The following is a 24,239-nucleotide window of genomic DNA, read 5'->3' as shown; positions in this document are numbered from 1 at the left end:
TGTGATGTTGAAGGTGGGGGCCTGCTGCGGCGGCTCCAGATCGGCCGACTTGCGCTTGTGCTTACGCGCCTTTGCGGCCGCTGCCCGCTGCTCCAGCCTTTGTCTCGCCTCCGCCTACTCACACACAGTCTCTCTCAATACACCCTCGCGCGCGCATTCTTCGCATCTTCGGCAGCTTAGCTAGGCATGATGCGTCGGCAGACTTCATGCCACGGATCATGAAGGTGTACAATATATACTAGGCACAAATTGCCACTTAGGATCCTTTCAAGGTCAGCAATTGTACCATGTTGTGTGTTGATATGTAACCCTCAGCGAGGCATGATGCTCTGCTGGTGGGACTGCCGGCCTGTGACAGGTGATTAGCAGCAGGCAGGTACCCACCTCTGCTCCCAGAAACTCTGCACCGAAGGAGGCTTCCACGTTGGCGAGGTAGGGCAGCCGCAGGAGCTCGCTGCAGCTGGCGCGCTTCTCTGGGTTGGGATGCAGGCACGCCTGCACTCCACATGGGCACCTTTAAAGCCTAGCAATGATTTTTTGCGGCTGATCTCAATTGTAATAGGTACCCTCTCAGCGGCCCGTGAACCTTTTCTGACTGCCTTCAAATGCAATGGAAAGCCCCATGTGTGCCCCTCCAGGGTGCCCACCTTCAGGAACTGCAGCAGCGGCAGGTCGAATTTCCTGTAGCGCACTTCCAGCGGCTCCATTTCCCACACCGCCGGCTGCCGCATGCCCTGCAAATATCACACCAACAATTAGTCTGTATCCCCCGCAGCGTCTCCACAGCAACAAGCCATGCTGTAACCACGGTGGCACCTGCTCCACTCTGTGCTCGAAGAGGCACCCTCTTATCTAAAGTAATGGCGACCTTGCATGCTTTACCTCGGTCAGTCTGAACCCCGCACTCTGGTATCTTCGAGCAAATTAGCTCACTGTGAATCAGAGCAATCTGTGAGGTTTGGTATCTTCGAGCAGCGGTGCTCACAGTGAAGCAGGTGGCGTTATAGAAAACTGGCATCTTGGAGCAGGGCTGCTGACCGTGAAGTAGGGGTTTCTGGAGAGGAGGTGGGAGTGGGTGGGGGTGAGGGAGCCCATGCCCTTGAGGATGAGCCAGAGCTGGTCCACGTCACTCTCCCCCGGGAACAGCGGGTCGCCCGTGTGCATCTCCACCGCCATGCACCCTGCCACCAGCCAGACCCCCCACATCATGCATGCTCCATCACAAATACCACACTGTTGTTGGTGCTTGTCTTGGGCTGATCTGTGATGCTTCCGCTGCACTCCCAGCCCTTTCAAACGCACGGCTTTCCTGATGTTGAAGCCCCTGTCATGGTCCTAAAAGCCAAGCAATCATCCTAAATGCCCTGAAATGATTTTCAGGGCCCTGCAATGTACACCGTGGACCTCCAGATGTTTTGTCCTCACACCGGGCGGCCAGGTCCGCACCTATGGCCCAGACGTCCACGGCGGGTCCGTAGCAGCGGTCGCCGACGAGCAGCTCGGGGGAGCGGTACCAGCGAGTCGCCACGTAGTCCGACAGCTCAGCACGGCCGCCCGCGCCGGCGCACGGCCGCGCAAAGCCGAAGTCGCACAGCTTGAGCAGCCCAGCGCCGCTCACCAGCATGTTCTCCGGCTTTATGTCCCGGTGCATCAGCGGCACCTGTGCATACCCCCGCCACCTCAGCTGGTGTTCTCTTCTTTCCTTCACATTAAAATAAACACAAGCACCCTCCTGTCGTCAAGGTCTCCACCTCATTAGGCAATCAACAGCCGCCCACAAGATGCAGTGTTCTTCTTTCCTGGTCAAGGGTGCAGTGATATCGACCAGGAGGTCAGGAGGCACGCTCGCAGAGTGCACCAAGGATACCTACACCTTCTGAGATGCCAGTGGGGCAAGGCGCGGAGAGGAAGCCCACAGCATGCTCCAAGATCTCCCCCATACACTCCACACATACAACAAGGGCCACTGACTCACTTGCAGACGCGCAAGGAGAAGCCCAAAGAGAGCCATCCTTTAATGTGTGTCTGATAGCTGACAGCTCAGCTATCAGACTGCGGAGCGCTCTTGCGCCAAGAAATTGACACTGAGAGGGGCACCTTCTGGGTGTGCAGGTACTCCACAGCCTTGACAAGCTGCCACATGATGCGGCGCGTGGGTGCATCCCCCAATCCTCGCGGCTGCATCTTGAGGCAGTCCAGCACTGTGCGCTCCACGTACTCGAAGACCAGGTGCACTCGGCCGCGCGCGCAGAACACATCCAGCAGCGACACCACGTTGACGTGCGCCAGCGCCTTGAGGATGCGCACCTCGCGCTCCACTGTCTTCTGGACCTGCCGCAATTCACAAATACAATGTTGAGAACATCCCTGCCTTGATGACCTGCTAGAGAAATATCTGGGTGCCAAGGTCCAGAGATGTCAATCATAAAAATGGATGGGTAACCTCCAGGGAGGCCGAGCAGGGGTGACCTGCCAGCCATAAAGAAACCGGCTGTCTGAGAGATAAGCTGTGGATGCGGTCGTGCCAGAACGTGGGGGTGCAAGTCGTGCCTGACCCAGGCACTGGGCTTGGAAGAGAAACATCTTGATATATACATTGGTCTGGGTTGTGCTTATGTGCTGGAACAAAATCCTGAACATTTTTTGCACTCATAATTGACTGTATGCCAATTTGTTGAAATGATACCCACTGGAACCCCTGGCTGGGGCACCTGTTCTGGACCAGCTAGGGTGGGGTTACAGATCGCTCACATGGCACATAACGCCTCTTACTCCTAGCTCTTAGGCACTCATAGCAGTGGACTATGAAAGAACGGAACAGCTAGTCCTTCTGTGACCCCATTCGCCAAGTCAGGCCCCGTGCGTCCGAAGGCTTGCACCGCACCTGCTCGTCGTCATCCGACTCCTTGAACTGCTTTATGGCCACCAGTTGACCAGTCTCCCTATGCCGACACTTGATGACAACCCCATACGTGCCTTCGCCAATGCAGCCCAAATCCTCGTATTGCTGCGGGCGAAATAGACAGGGTCAAGGAACGCGAATTCAGTTGTGTCAAGCGTTGAATGACACAGAAGCAAGCACCCTGACCAGCAGTCCTGCATATTCAGGTGAAAGAATGCCATTGAGGATGTACTCACGTCCATGTGGCCCAGAATCCACCGGTCTAACCGCTCATTAGTGTGACCCCGGCCACATTTCAGTCAGCTTACAACGTCTCACGGGTCCCAAGGCTGCCAATAGGTCGCTCCTACAACCTACTCCATTTCCCGCTGTGCTTTTGACAACGACTTGCGCTGCGAGGCTGTTAGAACGAACACTGACTATTCCTCTCTTCGCATCCTTTCTCGGCCAAGTGAAAGGGTTATGTTGAACCCTAAGAACTGCTCTCCTCTGCGCGTAAGGTGCATGCCATGGAAAACAAAAGGACACTTTTGATCCCAAGTTCTTACGTCTGTAAATTTGTTTGTAAACACTTTTGAACATATCCGGTGGCCAATATAATCCTGGCCTTGCAAAGGAAAGTTAAATTACAAAGTCTTGCACGATGGGTTGCTCTATTGACAGACTAGCGATACTCAAGATCCTTCTTCACGCTGCAAAATATCCGTCAGCGTCCATCAATGGCGTTCTCCTTGGCAGGGAATCGCCTAGTGCATCAGACGGGGAAGCGGCTCTTCTCGTAGTTGATGCCATTCCTTTGTTCCACTCGTTCCTCACGCTAGCTCCCTCTTTGGAGACTGCATTGCTCCAGGTAATGTGCACAACCCTTTGGCGTTTGCTCGGTGCCCGCAGAATCTCAGGAAAAGTCGTGAGGCAGAGCAGGAGCTTGCCAGGCATAATGGCTTGCCTGGGACCGGCAAGGATCTGATTGCAAGGTCTATAATGTGCAGGTGGACGCTTTCTGTAGAGCAGACGGCAAGGTCAAGGTGGTGGGGTACTATCATGCAAATGAGCGGCTGAATGAACTCGATCTGAAGCCCGCAGCAAGGAAGATTGCTGACAGAATACAGCAACGGATACCTCAGGCTGTAACACTGCTGGTAACATTCCTGAACGTCAGATCATGCCTTTGAGCCCACCAAGGGATCAGACAGAAATGGCCTCTCTCAGTATTCAGAACATCACCCTCTCCTGCACTGTGCACTGAAGGCTGTGCATGTGTCCACGCAGCTTGACAATGGCAAATTGTCAGGGCTTGCCGAGCACAACTCCACAGACATCCTTCAGGTGACAGTAGTTCCTGTTTCAGCAAGATCTGCGCACATCATGCTTTCAGGCTGCGCAGCATCGACGGGGGATCATGAGCTGATAAAGAGTATAATTTTGATGCAGCTATGGGTTAAGGACGGGCGCGGCTGGGTCAGAAGTGCTGCAAACAGGCTGAAAGCTGACAGCGGTGGGCTGGCAGACCTGTACATGGAGATGCTGTTGCAGGGAAAGCACTCCCAAATCAGCGATTTTGATGACCACCTGAATGACCTCACCAAGTGATGCCCTGACACCCTTGTGATTAATCCTGACCCTGCCGCTGCCGCCCACTGTCATAAAGTTTCAGCTCCTGTGCTCCTTGGCGGGTGACACATGGGTGCTGCGTTGCAGGGACTGGACGAACAAGGATTTGCTGTGAAAGGTTTTGCAGGCTTCTCTAAGATCAAAGGATCAGCCGAGGACCGCAGGCTGCATGATGCCTGAGAAGGAGATTCTCTTCTGCTTTGACTTTGGCTGGTTTGTAATCAGCTAGATAAAAAGCGCATACAACTCAAAGGTTTTAAGGATGCAGCTGACAGATTGCGCATTGCGCTGCTAGCAGAATCTATCGGGGTTACCGGCATTACCGGCGTTAACTGTAATAGATGTATCCACTCATCCAAGAGGTGCTCGAGTTCCAAGGCTTGGAATGTAAAAAAATCACAGCATATCAGGCTGTATTGCGAGACGTTTGAACGGCTGCAGCTGCAGATCCAAACGCTTCTATGCATATCATATGAAACAAGCCACCAGACTCTTGATTAGGCTGCTTGTCTCCCCATTTCTGGCTCAACCATGGGTACCCCTGCTTTTGAGATAAGCTTTGAAGCATTTTTGGTGGAGCAGCTGACCGCAACCTGAAGTACGGAACTCACAAATCCGGAATTACAAGTTCTTGCTCAGCTGACTGCAGTAATTATGATTAGCACAAAGATATGTAGCATCTCCGTGTACCTCGATAGACTCTATCAACCCGGCACGACACTGGAGAAAGAATAGCAATAAACACTTACTGCTGCACAAAGTCCTGCCTATTCTGCCGCATCATCATGTCTTCTCAGCACCCTTTTGGTACATGTGCATTGCTGGCCCACTCCATAAGTGATGAAGCTTTGCTGCATGCGCACACCTCTCACAGCACCCTCTAATCAAGATACTTTTCCAACGTCTGAACAAGGGTTGTCTTTGGGACAGCGCCGATGACTGTGTCCATCTTCTCGCCGTTCTTGAAGATCATGACTGTGGGGATGCTGCGGATGCCGTACTCTGTTGCCACTCCTGGGCTCTCGTCCGTGTTCAGCTTGAACTGCGCAACAGGAGAAGACGCCAAATCAGCGCTCTGTCGATCCAGCTGCATAATTAATTTAAACTAATATCGAAGGAGGTAATGGCTTCGATGCTGGGCATGGACGAGTTCTTAAGACAGATGCAGGGGCATTCCCAACTCAGGGTCAAAAGTCTCAGTCACGCAGTTTGAAATTGCGAACAAAGTTAAGCTACAAGGACCACTAAAAAGATAAATTTTCATTGGAATCATAGGCAGAAGAAATTCGCTCGGAAGACTTACAGCTTTGACCTTGTCTCCATACTCCACTGCGATTTCATCGATAAGGGGAGCGATCATGCGGCATGGACCGCACCACGGTGCCCAAAAGTCCACCAGCACCGGAACCGTGCTCGACAGTACCAGATCTTTGAAAGTGCTGTCTGTCACTGGTCCAGCTGCAGCGAAACACATGCTTGGGATCAGGAGACTTGGTCACGAGAGGTGCTTGATGTTTGCACAAATGAAATGATTTATTGTGGCCAAAAAGGGACATATACGACATATACGTCGCTGACAGCAGCACCCGCACCCTGTGCTGTCTCTGTTGAGGTGCCCTCCTGTGCATAGACAGCTAATCCCCTCCTGTGTGAAGCCTTCAGCTGCACATTTGAGGTGCTGGCTGTGCGCATCCGGGCAATGGCAGGCACGGATGCCAATCTCTGCGCCTGTGAGCATGGTTTTGGCCCTGCCTCTCCCTTACATATTGTGAAAGGAGCCCTGACAAGTGAGGCCGTTAAAGCTGAGGCCATGATGTCGCTTGCTGCTTTTTCGCTCCGCAAGCTCTAATATTCGCACAGGTGAGCACTATGTAATCGTGTCTCCGATCGGTGCTGTCAGATTTGCATGAATAGGGTGCCTCACGCCAGAGCTCGGGGCATTCAGGATCGCCTATCTTCGGGGAGTGACGTGGACGCACGCCAATCTTGGCTCCTCTTGAGATCAGCTTCAAGGTGCTCCCATGCCGCAGTAAAACCTGTGAACTGGCCGACATGCATAATGGTCTTCGCCCTGGAGATTCCGTTTGCAAGGTGCCTTGAGCAATGCTGCCAGGATGGGCATGCCATCTCTGCAAACCTGGTAGAAATGTTAAAAATACAATATTTTGTACACATGTATACGTGCTATGTAGCTACTATAGTACATACACTGTCACAGTACGGTATTGGCAACTTGCTTGGTTAAATCCGCACTGGCAGTCACAGAATTGCCAGTGCAGTGCAGCCGCAACCGGTGCAAGTGCCTTCAAGTTGCCTTCCAAGTTGGCAAAGCGCTGCGATGTGGCCAGCATGCACTGCGCAATGCACTTGACCGCCAGGCCGGCAGCATTGCTGGGAAAGTGCCGGCGGCGTTTTGGCTTGCAGCCAGCTTGGCATTGAATGCACTGGATATATTCTATATAGTATGCTGCTCAGGGCTTTGCAGATATTGATATCCAAAGCCAAGCCCAGGCCTACATGCACATGATTACAGGCGAGACAATTTCACTTGAATTGTCTTGCCTATAATTATCCATTTTCTTGCTTGCATGGCTGCCACAGAGTTCCAAGCATTGGACAGTTGTGGCAGTTCTTGACTTGCCAGCTGTGGAGTCCACAGTATGCATTTGCTCTACAAAGCTGCTCTGCCTAGTAGTCTTGGCTTGCGCAACAGAAACTGTCACGCAGTGGGACAACAGACAGCTCAGTATCGGTACACAAAGAGGCAGCACAAAAAGAAGCACCTTCCCAGCTCACACTTATTCAGTTGCATTGTCCACAGTATCGTACTCTTGAGGCCGTGAACAAAATTCAATTGCCGCCTGAGTCGCCTCGATCAAAGCAATCCAGGCTGCTTCCAAAAAGGTTGCTTGCTGCGCCTCGCAGGCGCTACCATGCATTGCTGAGAAGCAAAGTGTCATTTGCCATCAGGCAAGCATGGCAGACTGCAGGCACAGAAGCAGAGCACAGCTTACCCATATTCTTGAACCCATGCGGCACCAGAACACACCCAGTCAAAGGGTCCAGGGTGCAACCCACCACAGGGGGTTCAAGCAGCAACACAAGTCTTGCATAGTCATCTGTTTATTCGCGTTAGACCGCAGGTGCCACTCTGCAGGGGCAACATGGCAGAAGACAAAAAGTAGGTCCCAAAATCTTGCCCCATTCGCGCCCACATGGTCGGCAAGATGGCCCTTGCAGCCGCAGTTATTGTACAGGCGTGTGCGGCCATCCTGAGCAGCCGAGAGGCTCAGAAATTGACCACAGACGAGCTGAGGGATGGGCTCGAGGGCGCAGTGACAAGCAGCAGGTCCTCGTCGGTGCCGTAGGCGTGTCGCGCGGCCTCCAGGCTGGCACAGGGGACGCTGTTCATCTCAGCCGCGCTGGCCGGGTCCTTGATCACGAAGCGGTCCGTCGCAGGGTCGTAGCCGCAGATCACGATGTAGTGCCCTGCCGCAGCCGCGCGCGAGACGGCTCAGATCATGTCGGAGATTTTCCAAACTGATTTTTTTACTAAGCAAGGCCAAGAGGACTTCTCGACACAATCTAGCTGCTAGGGGAAACAGAGCGTGAGGCAGTCCTGGGCAGCTCGAGGATGCAGGTGCACCTGTGTATGACGGCGCCAATCCCAGGCGGGAGGCAAGGCCGGGGCTGATGGGAGGTGCTTGCATGGCCGGCACGGAGTGGCCTGCAAGACGCGTCTTGTCCACGAGAGCAATGACAAGTGCGCTGCCAGCCAGCATGCGCTCCTTCAGCTCCGCACAGCTCACGCTCCTGCGCGTCACCGTGATCCCTGCCGCTGCCGCCTCCTGCACAGAGACAAAACGTAGATCCCCCTCAGACTCATGGTTCCCATGCAGCCTGCACCCATATGTACTCTGTCAACCCCTCACTTTGAGCCAAAAGAAAAGACCCACTTGCCCTCCACAATTCAACTCTCGCTCCAGGCACTATTGTATCATGTTTTGAAGGGTGCATGGCGTCGATAAATACCTGAAACAGGCGCTCCACGCGCGAGCCATCCTCGGCCATGTGCTCCCTGTAGAAGGATTCCTTGGCGTACTCCGGATTGGCGCCGATGGTGATCGTTGTGAACTCCACCTCCAGCCCAAAGCGCCGCAGCAGGTACGCCAAGTCCACAGTCCAAATGCTGCACAAGTGAGGAGAGTGAGTTAGTTTTGGAGTTTTCATGCTCTCTCTTTATCTTCTCCCCGTCTCTTGTCTTTCTGATGTGAAAATGACTGAGTACCCTATAGACCGAGTCAGGAATGTCCCCAGCATCCCTGCTTTGCAGGTTATGTAATAGCTTGCCCCACTCAAGAGGTCATCTGCTGCCTTAGGGTCCTGAGGATTACACATCTTATTCAAACCCCCCAGCAGACAGCCGGGCTAGGTGCCACAAGGGCAGCTTTGCAAAAGCAGATGAAGGTTCAAGTCAGCGTAGCAGTAGCACCTGGTGATAGAGCAGAGGTTGCGAAGGGAGCTGAAGTCCTCGCTGTGGATCCCTGCCGCTCTGAGCACCATGAGAACGCACGCCAGCCCGCAATCCCTGCAATGCACAGCAGACACCATTCAACTTTTTGTTCTCCTTGGAAGGACCCAGTCAGCTGTGGTAAAGGAAATTGGGGACCTGTGGGACGGCAGGGAAATAACGCAGGTGTGCGCACCAGTTGAACACTTGCCGGATGTGAGGCACGCGCTGGGTATGCGAGTGGGGCTTAGGTATGAGCCCCAGCTGGATGAGGGTCTCTGCTCGCAGCAGCGAGTCCCGGCAGGCATGCGCGGCCACTGCCACCGTCTCACTCAGTTTTGCTGCCATGCTGCACAGCACCAAATTCCCGTGATGAGCAGCTAATCATATTCCTGTTCACACTCTGTTGGACTCACCGGCATTGTCCAGGGATTGAGGCAATTGCACCATGTTGTTCACCCTGCTCACGCTTAGCTTGTCTTGTGTGAGGGCCAAGCTGACCTGGATTCCAAGCAGGCCTTGAGAGCGCTGCTGCAGCTCAGCGATACAGGAGCATGCATCATGACCATGATTCTGCTGAGGGGGTGCTGCCTTCTGTCACAAAAGTCCAAGAGCCCCCCAGCCACCCTTCAGTGCGAGTCCTCTGTGGCTGGGGAGGGACCTGAATCCTCAATCTAGCTCCTCAATACTTCCGGCCCTGCACATTGTCACACACAAACTGTGAGCCTGAAAGAGATGTGCCCCAGCAAAAGTGCTTCAGATAGCACAGCGCGTAGCTGCAACGCCTAGCAGACCTCATTCAGACTCCCCTCTGCATCGCCCTAGAGCATTCCTGGCCATGACGCTGTTGAGACAAACTTCACTCTCAACAACAAACAAACAGTGGACCAGCACCCCGATTTGCTATGCAATCCCACGGTCCTGGGCGATCATGCTACAAATATATGGCTATATTGCAGTAGATCTGCATGCCAGTGAACCTCTTAGCTCTGCACTTTTCAATAGTGTCACCCTGTTTTGCGCATTCCACGTCAGTTACAGTTACATTTCAAATTGTATGGTTCTTGCATGGTAGAGGGGACATAAGAGCTCACCTAATTCTGTGATAGGAAGATCTGGAGTGATGACAAGTCATAGGCCAGCTGTTCGCAGAAAATTGGCAGCCAGAATGTGAAGGAGATGCTCAATATTTGAAACTGGTTGGCAGGGTTCAGCCACGCTCCTGCCACGCCCAGACGATGTATAAGAGGCCCTACCCAAACGAAATCTTACACCTTTTGCACCTCTCTTTAAACCGTCGCGCGTGAATCTAGAATCACGGAACTGTGCACAGTCATCGATTGGGACAGATCCGGCACCTGCCCGACGAAGGGCAGGCAACCAAGAAATACTCTCGGAACGCCTGAAGGAAGAAAATGGACGAACATCATGGCCAAATTCACCATCACAAGCGGCCCTGCGCACAAAAGACTCGAAGCAGCATCCCTCACGACAGTCTCTTGTTGGTGAGGCCTGTTCCGGCTCCCACCTTCGCTGCTAAGTAATAGAGTCGGAGAGTCTCGGGTGTGGCGTGGGAGATCTGCTGCCGATCGCTCGCAGGGCTTCGTGCAATGATTGGGATGCATTTACATCTTGAAATGTGACAACTTCAAGGTGATCCCCCCTTGCGTGCGTCGTAACCGTGTTCTGTGAGGCGATCACTCTACTATGACTGCGACATGGCAATGCTCCTATTCATAAAAAGGGACATGAAGTCTTCTTTGACAGCAAGTAGAATTTTCGTTGTTTGGAAATGAGATACAGCGTATGTACATGTCCCAACAGGCGTGTAGTCAATAGAGTTGTAGTATCGGTCATAGTTCTCGGTGCGTCATCCGACGTACACTACTCTGGGTGGAAAGCATCTCAATCCACAATGCTCAAAAACAGAGATATGACCAATGGAATCGCCATGTTACAGGCTGCAGGTAGGAAGGGGGCTTGGACATTTCAGATCACGAGCGCTGCTGTCCAAACTCCCAAGTTCTCCACATGCCGAAAGCCACTGCCTTCTGGGGTGTGCTTTTCCTTCTGACGTTCGCCCACGGTCAGACGTTTAATGAGGAAACGGTGAGTTACACGCTTTCGTTGACTGCAAGAAATTTGCCATAGCGCCACTTGCACTCCCTCACCATACACACATTCTGGGCTGATCCTTCTGAACCATCCTATTTGCACTGCAGAGCATCGGCGACTCCTGCCGGCATCTCACAGAAGCGGAATGGAGCAAACAAGACGACACACCACTGGAGATATTGGATGAGCTGAACTACCAATGTGGCGACACTGCAACAAGCAGCGAAATAGACATCTATGGACAGTCCAGCTTTCTGTACAATCTCCTGGAGCCAGCAGTGGTAAGCCATGCACCAGCATGCAAAAAATGTCACTGCTGTGCAACAAAAATTGTACAAGGATCCTGATAATTTGAATATCTCTTGTGACTTGTACTCATTATGGGTTGATTACTGCGTGCAGATCTCATCAGGTCAATGTCCGGACCGCTCAAGAGGGACGGATACAGACCTGAAGGCTCTGCTCAGAGAGCTCTACCCCGTCCTGGTCATGAACATCGCCACAAACAATGTCATGGGCGGCAAGATAGATGTGAGTCAGGCACTCCAAGAACTTCTGGATGGAAACCCATGCAATCCTAAATCCAGAACTCCTCGATGGAGGGCAAGCACCGAAAACCAACAAGCTGCCTTTGCAGCTCCATCCTTCATGGGAAACTGCTCGATAGCCAGGCGCCTGCTTCCTTGCCTTCACACTCCAGGGCAACTTTGTGAGGTTACCAAGGCTCAATGTATTGATGTGTGCAGAGGTTTCTGAAGCTGGTGGATGGGTACACGTACCCAGCAGTGGGAGGGGGAGTGATCAACAATGTAGAGTTTGTGGAGAACCAGCAGATGCCCAGCTTTGGAGAGTACATCAACAGCATACCCTCCCTGCTATCAGGCAACGCGCGGCTGCCCAAGCCCATCGGCGCTGACACCAAGGTGCCAGCCCCTCGCTTCCGATGCACTCTGACTGCCTCTTCTTGCTTCTTGCTTTTTTCCTCATCGGCTCATCGCTCATTGCTGATTGCTGATTGCTTATTGCTCACTGCTTATTGCTCACTGCTCGTTCAATGCAAGTTGCTTATTATCTCTTGTTTCTTGCTTGCTGCAGATCTGGATAGTGGGCATGGTAAAATTGGTGACAATTCCCTTCTGCTGCAGGTGTTTGTGGTGGACTTCAAGGCTCCGGCCCCGAGGACACAGGCAGCATTCTTCTTCTTTGCAACAGAGCTGTTGAATCCCTGCATGTGGTCCACCGACTCGGACCTGCTGCAGACGGCGTACAAGCCTGGCAACGACATGCTGACAGCCCAGTGCAACGGATGCATGGTGTGCGCTCTGGCCTGCTGTTGCCCCTGCTGTTGCCTGCAAAGTGACTTCCTCTCACCATGGTTAACGGGAGTGATGAAGCCCAAATGAATGAGTGAATGGTTGCAGACATCCAGGAAGGTTACCCTGATCTCAGGGGTTCTTGATGCAAATACAATTATCCCTGTCTGGCATCCACGCGTTCTTGCACCCAGCATTCACAGATGACCTTATGGGGTGGTTGATGCGACAGGCACACCGGGGGTTCTTGAGGGCGTTCCACTCAGTGACCAATACGAGTGACCCCAAGTATGACATCGCTGCAGCCTGGACCAGCAGGACCGGAGTGGCTGCAGAGGAAGTCACATCGTGCGTCCACATACCAATCTGACATGCAAACGATTGTCTCTCTCCAAGTAAAGAGCCCACGTCATGGGAGCACTCCTCAGCCTGTTTCAGTACAAGCTTTTGACTGACAGCCTTGCTGACATTAGTCAACCATGCTCGGGTGCAGGGTGCTCTGCAGCGGGTTCAGTCTTGGGGCAGCGCTGGCTACCCTCTGTGGGCCCTGGGCTCAGGCGACCTTCCCCAATGTGAGTCTTCTTCACCATCAATCTTCCTCTACTGACACTTCTTTCATTACACTGTATCGCGAGCATGTGTGCATGTGGGCTGCAGACTTGCAATGACAAGCGCTCTTGGAATGGAAAGAACTTTGTGTGCGTTGTGTGCAGGCGAAGGTTCAGGTGGTGACGGCTGGGTCGCCTCGGGTGTTCAATCCGGCAGCGGCCGCGTGGTATGACGCCAACGTGCACTACAACTACCGACTGGTCAACAACAAGGACATCGTCCCCTCGCTCCCCCTCAAGAGCTTTGGGTGAGCAGCTGCACTGTAGCTTCTCTTGTATATCTCTCGAGAGAAGGGCCTGACGAAAAAGATGGTGCACTGCTGTTAAACAGTACACTGTTTATTAAAGCAACAAGTGATTGAATTCAAGTGAGGGCTGGCTCAATTTTTAAAATCAAATCTTGTTGCAGCTTACAGTGCATGTGCTGAGGAGGTAAGCTTGAAGTGCACTTGATATTGATGCCTGGGCTGAGGTTGCAGCGTGGTGCAGGCTTCTGAAGTACCAGCATGTGGGCATGCCAATCTACCTGGACAGGAAGGGCGAGAGCCTGCCAGGGAAGTATGTGGCCTTCAAAGGGGAGCGCCCAGAATGGTACACTGGCTCTCTGACAGACCATGTCCGGGGCTACATCCTGGGAGTGAAGCAGGCAGTGAAATGCACAATGCATGCCTCAGTGTGATCCTGAAAGACTGCTCTGCTTGGATCATCGCCCCTTTATCGCGTAGCACGGCTGGGGCAGATTAGGGAGGATTGCCAAGGCTTGGTGTGCAGCAAACAAGTGAGCTGAGTAGATGCATGAGCAAGAAAACTCTGCAGAGTGACGTTCTTCAATAAGCCGTTCTCGCAAGTCCAGGTACATTTGATTGTGAGGAAGTGCCCAATATATGGCTCCAGTGAGAGAGGGAAACCTGTCACATATATGAGTTGACTCAGAGTGAGGTAGCCAGAGACAAAAGGAGTGATGCAATGTCTAATTTTCCGGCCTGCTTTTTCTCAGGCATTTGAGATCTGCTCTGACAATTGAGTCGAGCACTGATGCACCTGGCGCTGGATTTGACAAACAAATTTTGACCACAACCACAATGACGAGGGACTTGCAGAGAGCAACTGCATGCAAGGTCCTAGTGCTGGCAAGGAAGTGGTTTCCTGTGTTATGGTGGTTTCCTGTGTCTTAGCTATAGCCTCAGACATGTTCAAGATGGGATGCGCTGTTTTACATTTGAACAAACTAGGCTACAGGCCCATGTGAGGTTGTTCCAAATGAATAGAAGAAGGCCTCAGCTTCCAGCGCACATGCAATCAGCATGGGTGCTTTGGCAAAGTGTCTGCATGCAAGATTATTGACTACCTGAACTGTATTGCTGTAAAAAGTGTCCGAGCAAGCTGCTGGTACCAATGTGCTGCGGCCGATGACACAGAAAAAATTTTGCACACTCAATCCAGGCACGAGGGTAATCATGCCTGATACATGCACGATATCCATTTGTCCAGTGCAACGCATCTCATTTTGATGTATGCCCTCATGGTTTGTATGCCTCACCTACGCCCCTTCCCATAGCCAAGGTATACCTACGTAGCTGAGGCAGCTGCACACTCACGATACCTTGACAAGTTCAATGTCAAACAGCAAAGTTTTGTCGATGAGGCCCTGGTTCCGCAACACAAAGTCCAACGCTCGCTGCCCCTGCACACACACACATCACGCTCAAACGCAATCACATTCCCCAGTTCTAATGATACAGACCAATCACTCTGAGCGCTGCATGGCCCTAGACACCAGAACTCGTCCTGCCTCACATGATACCAAAATAAAGTCGAGGTAGAGTGCATTACATACCAGGCAGAGCGAGCGCCAAGAAGGGAGGGAGGGCTGCAAAAATGTTACAAGCGGGTGACCACATTGTTCAGCAGGAACACAGTTGTTTGGCGGAGGCTCACAGAGAAGGTGGTGGGGGAGGGCCCCAATTTGTTCATGTCAAAGTCTGGGTAGCCCAGCTCCACGGGCACCACTATGCGCCGGATTCCCCCTTCCTTCATGGACAGCACCGCCTCCTCAAAGGCTGGAATGACCTCCCCTCTCCCCAGCGTGAACCGGAAGAAGTCCTTGTCCTTGGCAAACGAGCCTCCTTTGGCCTGTCAGATACACTATGCGCACCCTTGAATACTAGAAACCATCATCGTCAGCCCCTGGTGCTTTTGTATATTTGAGACACGGGAATGACAAACTTATGTCCATTGAAGAGAAAGAAAACAGGGCTCATCACCTTGTTCCGGGCTTCAAAGGGCCTGCCATAGTACCCTGTCAGGCAAAGCAGGTATTTGAGCCGGATGGCAATATTGTTGTGATCTGGAAAAGCTGTATCGGACAGAAATGGTGCTGTTGAGCTGCAAAATAGTATGCGGATGCTCTGCACCTATGGTGTACCCGTCCCAATCCACTGTGACCTGCGCTCCTGGTTTTGCACCTTTCCCAGTGCCTTCTCTGAGATCCTGATACTGGAGACCTGACTCTGTGCGGGTGTAGTCTGAATAGCTGCACATTCAGCACTCCGAGAGTCACGCCCAGGTCAACAGCATGCCTGTTTTATGGTTCCATCAACAGCAGGCATCAGCATGATGAGAAACGCAGACATGTCCTGCTGGCAGCAATATAGGCATCACCTCTGTCGTTGTTTCCCATAGTCCTTCCCTTTGATCGCAGCCATAGGCTCAAAGCCCTTTACTATTGCATGCGCAGCATCTGGCACAGCCAAGAGCGCTGCCCCAGCAGCAACAGACAATAGCTGGGACCGCCTGCGAGTCATAATTTGTCGGCTGACTAAGGATTGTTGGCTGATATACATCTAGGTTGCCTTCATATTGCCTTCTTCTGCGCAGCTGCTTCGAACGCGCACCTAGATGGATGCTTCACATCAGCAGTCCCTCTCTCACATTTATCATGTTGAGTGCTGCCCTCTTGGGCTCTTTCTCTTTGACATCGCGTTATTGGGCTCCACCTGGAAAAAAATGGGTCCTTTGTTTGGTCCCAATAAAAGAATGGAATTGGCAGAAGGATGGAAAATGAGCCTAAAACAAAGAGTTCTAGCAAATACCTTTTTCTTGAAGCGCTTGAGACGGCAAATGGGGGCAATCGAAGGCAATCTGGGACACTGGACAACTGCACGGGCACCTTGGTCATCTTCTCACACGACTTGCTTGATCTGGAAAGTCCAATGCTCACTTATCTACAACGTCATTTTTATATGCAATTAGTTCCCCCTTTTGCTCTCAAGTTGGAGATCCCAGAGGCAGGGTCATCTGAAATGTGCTGATGTCAGCAATGCCAATTGTCTCATGCATGTGGCGTTCCTTGCCAAAGGCTTCCTTGGAAGATTTCTGTCCTCTGTTCACTTCATGCTTCGAAAAGTTGATTCTGTGCACCTTCATAAGAGGAAAAAAATTTATATAACGACTAATTTCCATCGCAATGGTGCGTGGTGGGGATGTGCTTGCTTAACAGTTGAAACATCTTTTGGCGGCAACAAGGACTAATGGACATTGTTGCCTTGCGATCACAGGATGACGCTCCACTTCCTGGCGAGGAAGCTCCTCGGGGAGATGCTGCCGATGAAGATTCCAGAATACACACAGACGCGGAGGACTCCGACGATGAGGTTGTGCAGAATCGTGGAGATGACGAAGAGCTTGAGGAGGATGATGGAGAAGACCTCCTCGAAAACATGGAAGGGTATGCACACTCGTGCACCTGGCCAAGACAAATTGTCAATCAGCCCATTAATAAGACATGCAAATCCATTTGGGTCCTACATACTGTATTTCAAGATGTCACCTATACAATCGCGAGGAGATTGATCTTTTCGGACAAGTGCCTCTTTCAAAGGACCAGGAAGATCATTCTACACAGCACCCAGTGTCAATATGGCAGCAGATACAATCAGGAGCTCCATCTCAATATTCCCTTGTCCATCCCACCAGGGACTACCGGGCCATGCCTGCTTTGGATCGCTACGACGACCGCGACATCGATGACGATGTTGCGGGGGAGACCTTCGAGGAGAGGGAGGAGGCGCGGCTGCGTGCTGAGCGGGCCATGGATCGGGCTGAGGGCAGACGGCGCCAGCGCCTGCCTGGCGCCCTCCTGGAAGGTCAGCCTCTACTTCCCACTCTGCCTGACACCTTTTCAGTGCGCCCATTAAACTACGCTGAGCCTGTTGCTCTCAAATTCTCTCACGCAGAAAACTGTTGTTGTCATGGAGGCTGTTTGTGGTAGTCCAGATGGCCTCTTAGGGACTTAAAGCGGACTTTCGTGGTGCTGCAGATGATGTAGAGGAGGAGGACAGGCGGCCGACGCAGCGCAGGCGCATCATGGAGGAAGCCCAGGCGGGTGGCTTCGATGAGAACATGGAGCCCCTGGTGCTGCACCTTGCTCACCCCCTGACCCTCCTTCTGCCTTACTGCTCTCAACATTCAACTTCCCTCTTCCTAGCTAGCCTGCAGCTGCACCCTGACTCTACACTGAACCCGCTCAGAAGGGCTTGAAAGCGCAGCTGCTGATGCGGAGAAAAAGAAACACAGACATCATGGAAGAGCGAGCGCCAAAGATCTTCCAAGCGCACATTATGCACCACCACTGCAATGATCCCCGTCCCATGAGCACTGTTTGACCACCTCGCATACGTGCTCACAAAGTGTGGCTGGATGATAACTTTAGATTGAAATATAAGATTGCATGCGATGTGCAGCCGGAAATCCGCCTGGACTTGGACGCACAGACGGGCCCGGCGCGCATCTGGGTGCAGCAGGAGGCGATCCAGCGCGAGATCGGGTACATCTTCCGCAAGTTCCTGCGCGACTTTGCCGACGAGACCACCGGCGAGCTGCTCTACAAGCAGCGCATGCGCGACATGTGCACCAGTGCGCGCCCCGCCCGCCCAATCCGCCCCAAACATGCACCCCATAATGGCTTGTCTCCATGACCCACTGCACCAAAGAAATATCCTGGAACAACTCTGTTTGGGCACTCATTTGCTTCGTCGCAGAGGGCTAAGGTCGCATGCCAGCGAGTGCTTGTACTCCAGAGGACCCAAAGTTTGACCTCTACGTGGGGCAATAATTCACACAATAAGACTTGGCGTACTGGAGCACTGCGACTTGCTGTCAATAGTGCATCAACTCCAATAGAGTGCTGATGCGTGGACGGGTTAATCCGGCAGGCAACAAGCAGAGCCTGGAGGTGGACTGGCGGCACCTGGTGAGCTGGAGCGTGAAGCTGGCGATGGCGGTGGTGGACGCCCCCAAGGTGGTCCTGGACATCCTGCATGCGACCGCCAAGGAGGTCGTCCTGGAGGACTTCCCGGAGTTTGGCAACATCCACCAGGACGTCTTTGTGCGCTTCCCCGAGCTCTCCTTCGTCGAGTCCATCCGCAACCTCAGGCGCGCCACCTCCTCACCTTTTCCTTGCTCCCAGCTATTTAAGCTACTGGCCGTGTTTTATGCTGGCATAGGCAGGATTGCTAGCACAGGAGGTTGCCTGCCATAGGAGCAGATGAGCTGGCGGCTACGCCAATTCTTACTGGCAGTCCAGCTGCTGTTGTGGACATTAGGTTGTGATTCGGCATGAGTTGGGTCTGGGAGTGACGACAACAACCCAGAGGGGGATGGGAAGAGGAAACAGGGCATTGCGGGAATTACAAACGAGTGATAGCCTGCCTAGAACATATGAGCAGGAATGGGAGTTCTTTTATAAGTGCCACTAAAATCTGCGTGGCAGGAATGCAAACACAGGCGCAAATGACAAACAACTGACCTGGAGGTGTCGGCTGGGCTGCGCAGGCAGGCGCACCTGAACAAGCTGGTGTGCACGGCGGGCGTGGTGACACGGCGCACGGGGGTCTTCCCGCAGCTGCAGCGCATCAAGTTTGACTGCGGCCGCTGCGGCTACGTCCTGGGGCCCTTCTTCCAGAACACGGGCGAGGCCGAGATCAAGCCCAACTCGTGCCCCCAGTGCCAGGGCAAGGGGCCCTTCCCGGTGCGCATCCTGCTCACCACATTGCCCCCACAGCTTCTCAGGCGGCCTCAGTGTGCGTATGGTACCGCTGCCTGTTTCCACTTTATTTGGCCCTTTCTGGTGCACAGTATGATGCGAAGGCAGCAGATCCGCATGGGTGTTTCACGGCCGGCAGGTCACAATTTTGCAATGGCGAAAGAGTAAAGCTCTGGCTATGCTTTACTCGAAGGGATACATTCAAGGGATCCACAAATGTCTGAGAGGGACGGGTGGTGCCGCATGCAGGTGAACGTGCAGGAGACGATCTACCGCAACTACCAGAAGATCACGCTGCAGGAGTCGCCCGGGTCGGTGCAGGCCGGCCGCCTGCCGCGCCACAAGGACGTCATCCTGCTCCACGACCTCATCGACCAGGCCCGCCCCGGCGAAGAAATCACCCTCGTCGGTGCGCGCCCCCTGCTACACCCTGACTGCACCACATTACCATAACTTTGATCCCTGCTTTCTCATCATGTGCTTTTGTGATGGAAGGGCAAGCTGGCACCTTGAAGTCCAGTTGATGACACAATCGCAAGGCTGTAGCCTAGCCCGCTCTGCTTCAAAAGTCCTTTGGTTGCTCCATGCCACACAAGGCAGCGAGAGAACCCTGTTCTGGCTGTATGCTGTTTGAGAGTGTCATGGGAGAGCTCGGCAACCTGTCAAATATGGGGATATGAGGGTGCTGACTGTGCATGGGCGCTGCGCGCAGGCACGTACACCAACGCGTTTGACGTGGGCCTCAACATCAAGAACGGCTTCCCGGTGTTCACGACGGTGATCGACGCCAACTACATCAACAAGCAGGAGGACCGCTTCGCCGCCTTCAAGCTCACCGACGAGGACAAGCAGGAGCTGCACCGCCTAGCGCGCGACCCCCGCATCGGTGCGCGCCCCCTGGCCCACCCTACCCCGCCCCCCATGGCATGGAGCTGTGACTGATGTGCAAGAAGGCCGGTCCAGTGGGCTAACCACACTCCCAGAGCGCCCTGATTCAAAGTGTGCCCTGGCTTCTGGCAGTATGGAAACTGATGCACGTCCATGCAAATATCACTGAGTATGGGATGGGGATTAGTTTCTTGGGGGTGAGCATGTCCAAGGGCGCCCTGCATTGCATCGTTGTGTAAAGGGCGGGAGGCGGCGGCAGCCACGACTGAATATTTCATTGAACTTGGAACCTCTTCTGTACCCTGGCAATTGGTACAGGCACCAGCAGCAACCAGGTGTATCATCATCAGGAAAATTAGAGACAAATTCAGCAGGCATGGGAAGGGGAGAAGTGGTCTGAAATGCCCCGGGTTGTGTCCGCGCAGCCGAGCGCATCTGCAAGAGTATCGCGCCGTCGATTTACGGGCACCGCAACATCAAGACGGCCATCGCACTGGCGCTGTTTGGCGGCCAGGAGAAGCACCCCTCCGGCTCGCACCGCCTGCGTGGCGACATCAACGTGCTGCTGCTGGGAGACCCTGGCGTCGCCAAATCCCAGTTCCTCAAGTACGTCGAGAAAGTCTCGCAGCGCGCCGTCTACACCACCGGTGCGCCACGCCTTCATTTAAATATTCAATATAACGATTTCTGTGGATTTGTAATCCACTGGACCCTGGAAGGGTACCACAGCATCTTGACGTTTGCTTACAGCATTCTTATAACAATACATGGGAGCGGAGTCAAGCCTGGGCCTTTCTTTGTCCACTTAACCTCCCTTTCGTCTTTGCATGCCATTGCTAAACAGAGATTGGGCCTGGGATGCAGAGCAATTGGCAAGCCATAGTCTTTTTTCAGTGCATGCCCTAACAAGGCAGGACAAGGTGTCATGTATTGATGGACGGTCGAGTCGTGATTTGAGCGTGTGAGTGTGCAGGCAAGGGCGCGAGTGCGGTGGGGCTGACGGCGGCGGTGCAGAAGGACCCGGTGACGCGCGAGTGGACGCTGGAGGGCGGCGCGCTGGTGCTGGCCGACAAGGGCATCTGCCTCATTGACGAATTCGACAAGATGAACGAGCAGGACCGCGTCTCCATCCACGAGGTAACAACCCTCCTTTTGTCTCCTGCTTGTCCCCTGCTTGACCCTTGTCAGAGCTCCCCTCCTTGCATGCAACTGAAGTTAATTGGACTCCGAGTCACCAGCCTCACCTCTGAGTAGGCGCAATACCAATGCCCAAGTTGGCTGCAGTCATGTGTCTTCTTGGCATTCTTGGTCATACCGATTGACTGAGCGCGGCATGGAGGTTGAATGCTATGCGTGGTGCTGGTCTGCCTTGCTTTTGAGATGGCACTGAGGTGGCGTGGTGGGCAATGCTTGCGCAGGCGATGGAGCAGCAGAGCATTTCCATCTCCAAGGCGGGCATCGTGACGTCGCTGCAGGCGCGCTGCTCCGTGATCGCGGCCGCCAACCCGGACGGCGGCCGCTACGACGCCTCCCGAACCTTCGCCGAAAACGTCGCCCTCCCCGACCCCATCCTGTCCCGGTGAGAAGATCACCTCCTAATGTCTATTCAAGCACCCTGTCAAGATGCAACGCTCTTGTTCTGACCGGGTCTGCAGCTTCCTACAGAGTGCTTGACCAAGCTGCTCCCATCTCTGCATGATAATCAAGCCACAGTGCAGGATGCTACCTCGACTACAACTGCCTTCTTGAGTGGATTGAAGATGCTTTTCATCCTCAACAGTAGCAAAAGCTGGCTTGTAGCATGCATAGTCATGTCGCAGCGCTCAAGTGGTGAGGTGTCTGAGGGGTGCGCTGCATGCGCAGGTTTGACATCCTGTGCGTGGTCAAGGATGTGGTGGACCCGGTGTCCGACGGCAGGCTGGCCGACTTTGTGGTGTCCTCCCACAGCCGATCCCACCCCAACGCCCAGGCACGCCCCCTTTTTCCCCTAATAACCTTCATTTGGTGAAGGCGCTGAATCCTCTTGGCCCCACACACATGCCTTGCTCCCGTTGCCAGGCCCTCAACGGTGGCCGACAACCTTCTTTCGCACTCGCTCTGTCTTCATCTTTGCATTTTCTTTTAGCTTCACAGGAGAACATGCAGCCTCCTAATCACCTAAGATGTTGAAAGAAAATAGAGAGTACCTGGTCCCACATATGCATGCCAGGCTCCCCTTGCAGAGCTCTGCACTGTGGCTCACAATCCTGTGGAACAAAGTGCGCAAGGAATTGAGCAAAATTTGTACTACTTGAAGTGCTGAAAGTGCTTGAGTTGGCGGCAGGCTCGGGAGGCGGAAGGTGCGGCGGCAGACGCGCGGCCGCAGGCGAGCGAGCAGGACCCGGACATCATCGAGCAGGAGACGCTGAAGAAGTACATTGCGTACGCCAAGCAGAACTGCCACCCCAAGCTGCAGAACGCCGACTACGACAAGATCGCCCAGGTGCTCATCTTATCCCCAACAAACGCAGGTCATGCTATTGTCGCAGCTCAAGGCCCCTCATTTGGGAGTACTTTCCTCGAGCTTGCTCCCACTCTAGTACCGTGCCTTGCCATTTCTGGCATGTAAAGCACCTTGATCAGGTGTGTGATGCAGCTACTGGACCTCAGCGCTGTTTAGAACATGAGGCCAAGCGCCGAAGAGGTTTCTTGGTGTAATCACAAGAATGCTATGTAGCTTGGTCAGGTCATGTGATGCAGCTCTTGGACCTCAGCGCCAGGAGCACCATGGGAGAAATGAAGGAAACCATAGGGGGAATAAAGGAAAGCGCTGAGAGGGTGTGAGCATGGCAGGTGTATGCGGAGCTGCGGCGGGAGAGCGGGGTGAGCCAGGGGATGCCGATAGCGGTGCGCCACCTGGAGTCCATCATCCGCATGAGCGAGGCTCACGCCGCCATGCACCTGCGCGAGTACGTGCAGGAGCAGGACATCGACACTGCCATCAGGTCCGCCGCGTTCTTTCCGTTCTCACATTCCTCAAACTTAACCTCCCATCCCCCCTGTGCCCTACAGGCTGCAAGGGGCGTGCCCTTCAGCATCTTGTGCTCAGCTTTGCTGATCCTACTATGCTGGGTCTGACTGGCCGCTGCTGCGCCAAAAATTCAACCTCCTGCCCGTGTGGATCTACCCGGGCCTCGTTAATGCTGAGCACTGAGCTGTGCGATCTGAAAACCTAGCATGAGTATTGTTGCTGTGTTTCTCTTGAAGCTGTGAGGGTGCAGCAGGTGGGAAGACTTGCTTGCTGAGCGAGTGTGCTGGGGGTGCAGGGTGCTGCTGGAGAGCTTCATCAGCACGCAGAAGCTGAGCGTGCAGAAGACGCTGCAGCGCAAGTTCAAGCGCTTTGTCAGCCACCAGCGCGACTTCCAGGAGCTCCTGCTGAGCGTGCTGCAGGGCCTCGTGCGCGAGCAGCTGCGCTACGAGGCCATGAACGGCGCCCCGCCCGCCGCCGAAGCATTCGTCTCCGTCCCCATCGGGTGCGCTCATCCTCTTGTGTCCACCAATACATGTGCGCCAGCAACAGTCAGCCATAGAAATATTTGCCAGCCGCTTCATTATTCAACCAGCTGCAGCAGAAGGCAGACTCTGCTTGGAGAGATTACAGCTGATCTTTTACACCCCTCCCTGCAAACCCATCGAGGAGGATTCCTGAGTTCCCTGTGCTCCTCTGGCCTGAGTCTAGTCCGCCCAATCTAGACGAGCACAAGAGCAAATCTGTCCCCCACTTGTATTGGCCTGCCCGAATGCAAATCGAGTTGCAAAATGAGCCCCTAGGGATCTCCAAACAACAGCAATTCACAGATAGGTGAAGATAAGAGACTAGGATCTCATCAAGCAAGTGCCTACGTGCGGACCACAGGACACTGGAGGAGCGGGCCAGGGAGTACAACATCACGAGCCTGCAGGCGCTGTTCGAGAGCAGCGCATTCATGAGCGCTGGCTTCCAGGTGGACAGAGAACTCAACGCCATCAAACTGCCGCGCTGAGACATCACGTTGGATTAAATTATTATCTCAGTAACCACTTGACCAACTCAACAGTGGCAAGCAAGGCTTGCTAAAATCTGAGATTGCATAGGATTATTATTTGTTCACAAGACACAAGACACTCACTCCTTGTTGCCATCTTGCCGGACCCAACTTGACACGCCAGGCAGTAAATAGAGTGACATAAAGCTCCAAGGAGCCTCATTAATAGTTTGGACATTGTGGGC

The 24,239-nt window shown here is 53.5% G+C and overlaps 7 protein-coding genes across 7 annotated transcripts; 3 read left to right on the top strand and 4 right to left on the bottom strand.

Moving 5' to 3' along the window:
* Positions 1-273: 273 nt before the first annotated feature.
* On the bottom strand, positions 274-3,007 carry COCSUDRAFT_11826 (Pkinase-domain-containing protein; the record flags this gene model as incomplete). The annotated part of the gene is made up of 6 exons (XM_005650947.1): positions 274-495; positions 648-734; positions 1,039-1,181; positions 1,447-1,660; positions 2,098-2,331; positions 2,885-3,007. Coding segments are annotated over 6 exons (1,023 nt in total), but the record flags the coding sequence as incomplete, so codon positions are not given.
* Positions 3,008-3,429: 422 nt separating this feature from the next.
* On the top strand, positions 3,430-4,648 carry COCSUDRAFT_52338 (chlorophyll antenna size regulatory protein). The gene is made up of 5 exons (XM_005650946.1): positions 3,430-3,752; positions 3,892-4,041; positions 4,172-4,228; positions 4,334-4,488; positions 4,601-4,648. The coding sequence occupies exons 1-5, from the start codon at positions 3,546-3,548 to the stop codon at positions 4,626-4,628; spliced, it is 597 nt and encodes a 198-aa protein (XP_005651003.1). The 5' UTR covers positions 3,430-3,545; the 3' UTR covers positions 4,629-4,648.
* A 745-nt stretch (positions 4,649-5,393) lies between these two features.
* COCSUDRAFT_11832 (thioredoxin Ch2) lies at positions 5,394-5,987 on the bottom strand (the record flags this gene model as incomplete). Its single annotated transcript, XM_005650945.1, has 2 exons — positions 5,394-5,555; positions 5,817-5,987. The coding sequence occupies 2 exons, from the start codon at positions 5,985-5,987 to the stop codon at positions 5,394-5,396; spliced, it is 333 nt and encodes a 110-aa protein (XP_005651002.1).
* Positions 5,988-7,802: 1,815 nt separating this feature from the next.
* COCSUDRAFT_46095 (hypothetical protein) lies at positions 7,803-10,290 on the bottom strand (the record flags this gene model as incomplete). The annotated part of the gene is made up of 7 exons (XM_005650944.1): positions 10,118-10,290; positions 9,525-9,720; positions 9,220-9,372; positions 9,006-9,101; positions 8,546-8,702; positions 8,160-8,361; positions 7,803-8,002 (listed from the first exon to the last, which is right to left on the bottom strand). The coding sequence occupies exons 2-7, from the start codon at positions 9,590-9,592 to the stop codon at positions 7,803-7,805; spliced, it is 876 nt and encodes a 291-aa protein (XP_005651001.1). The 5' UTR covers positions 9,593-9,720; positions 10,118-10,290.
* Positions 10,291-11,054: 764 nt separating this feature from the next.
* On the top strand, positions 11,055-13,738 carry COCSUDRAFT_39551 (alpha/beta-hydrolase; the record flags this gene model as incomplete). The annotated part of the gene is made up of 8 exons (XM_005650943.1): positions 11,055-11,132; positions 11,541-11,669; positions 11,885-12,061; positions 12,284-12,451; positions 12,684-12,799; positions 12,945-13,023; positions 13,165-13,307; positions 13,549-13,738. 8 exons carry the CDS (start codon positions 11,055-11,057, stop codon positions 13,736-13,738), a joined length of 1,080 nt encoding a protein of 359 aa, XP_005651000.1.
* A 915-nt stretch (positions 13,739-14,653) lies between these two features.
* Positions 14,654-15,863, bottom strand: COCSUDRAFT_39550 (FKBP-like protein; the record flags this gene model as incomplete). Its single annotated transcript, XM_005650942.1, has 4 exons — positions 14,654-14,743; positions 14,998-15,192; positions 15,505-15,592; positions 15,721-15,863. 4 exons carry the CDS (start codon positions 15,861-15,863, stop codon positions 14,654-14,656), a joined length of 516 nt encoding a protein of 171 aa, XP_005650999.1.
* Positions 15,864-17,834: 1,971 nt separating this feature from the next.
* Positions 17,835-24,012, top strand: COCSUDRAFT_11995 (MCM-domain-containing protein; the record flags this gene model as incomplete). Its single annotated transcript, XM_005650941.1, has 13 exons — positions 17,835-17,973; positions 18,273-18,469; positions 18,872-19,087; positions 19,352-19,511; positions 19,815-19,988; positions 20,416-20,637; positions 20,964-21,127; positions 21,409-21,569; positions 21,854-21,994; positions 22,361-22,472; positions 22,823-22,974; positions 23,296-23,502; positions 23,886-24,012. Coding segments are annotated over 13 exons (2,172 nt in total), but the record flags the coding sequence as incomplete, so codon positions are not given.
* Between the last annotated feature and the right edge of the window lie 227 nt (positions 24,013-24,239).

This window comes from Coccomyxa subellipsoidea (assembly GCF_000258705.1).
Source record: "Coccomyxa subellipsoidea C-169, whole genome shotgun sequence".
NCBI lineage: Eukaryota > Viridiplantae > Chlorophyta > Trebouxiophyceae > Coccomyxaceae > Coccomyxa > Coccomyxa subellipsoidea.
The sequence above is the reverse complement of the archived record's forward strand: the minus strand, read 5'-3'. Positions and strand labels throughout refer to the sequence as shown.

What these genes read in the sequence shown, in the direction of transcription:
- COCSUDRAFT_52338 (XM_005650946.1), top strand. Translation starts at nt 3,546, where the DNA reads ATGGGTTGCTCTATTGACAGACTAGCGATACTCAAGATCCTTCTTCAC. An exon ending in ACTCCACAGACATCCTTCAG is followed by an intron (nt 4,229 to 4,333) that starts GTGACAGTAGTT and finishes ATTTTGATGCAG; the next exon opens with CTATGGGTTAAGGACGGGCG. An exon ending in CACCTGAATGACCTCACCAA is followed by an intron (nt 4,489 to 4,600) that starts GTGATGCCCTGA and finishes GCTGCGTTGCAG; the next exon opens with GGACTGGACGAACAAGGATT.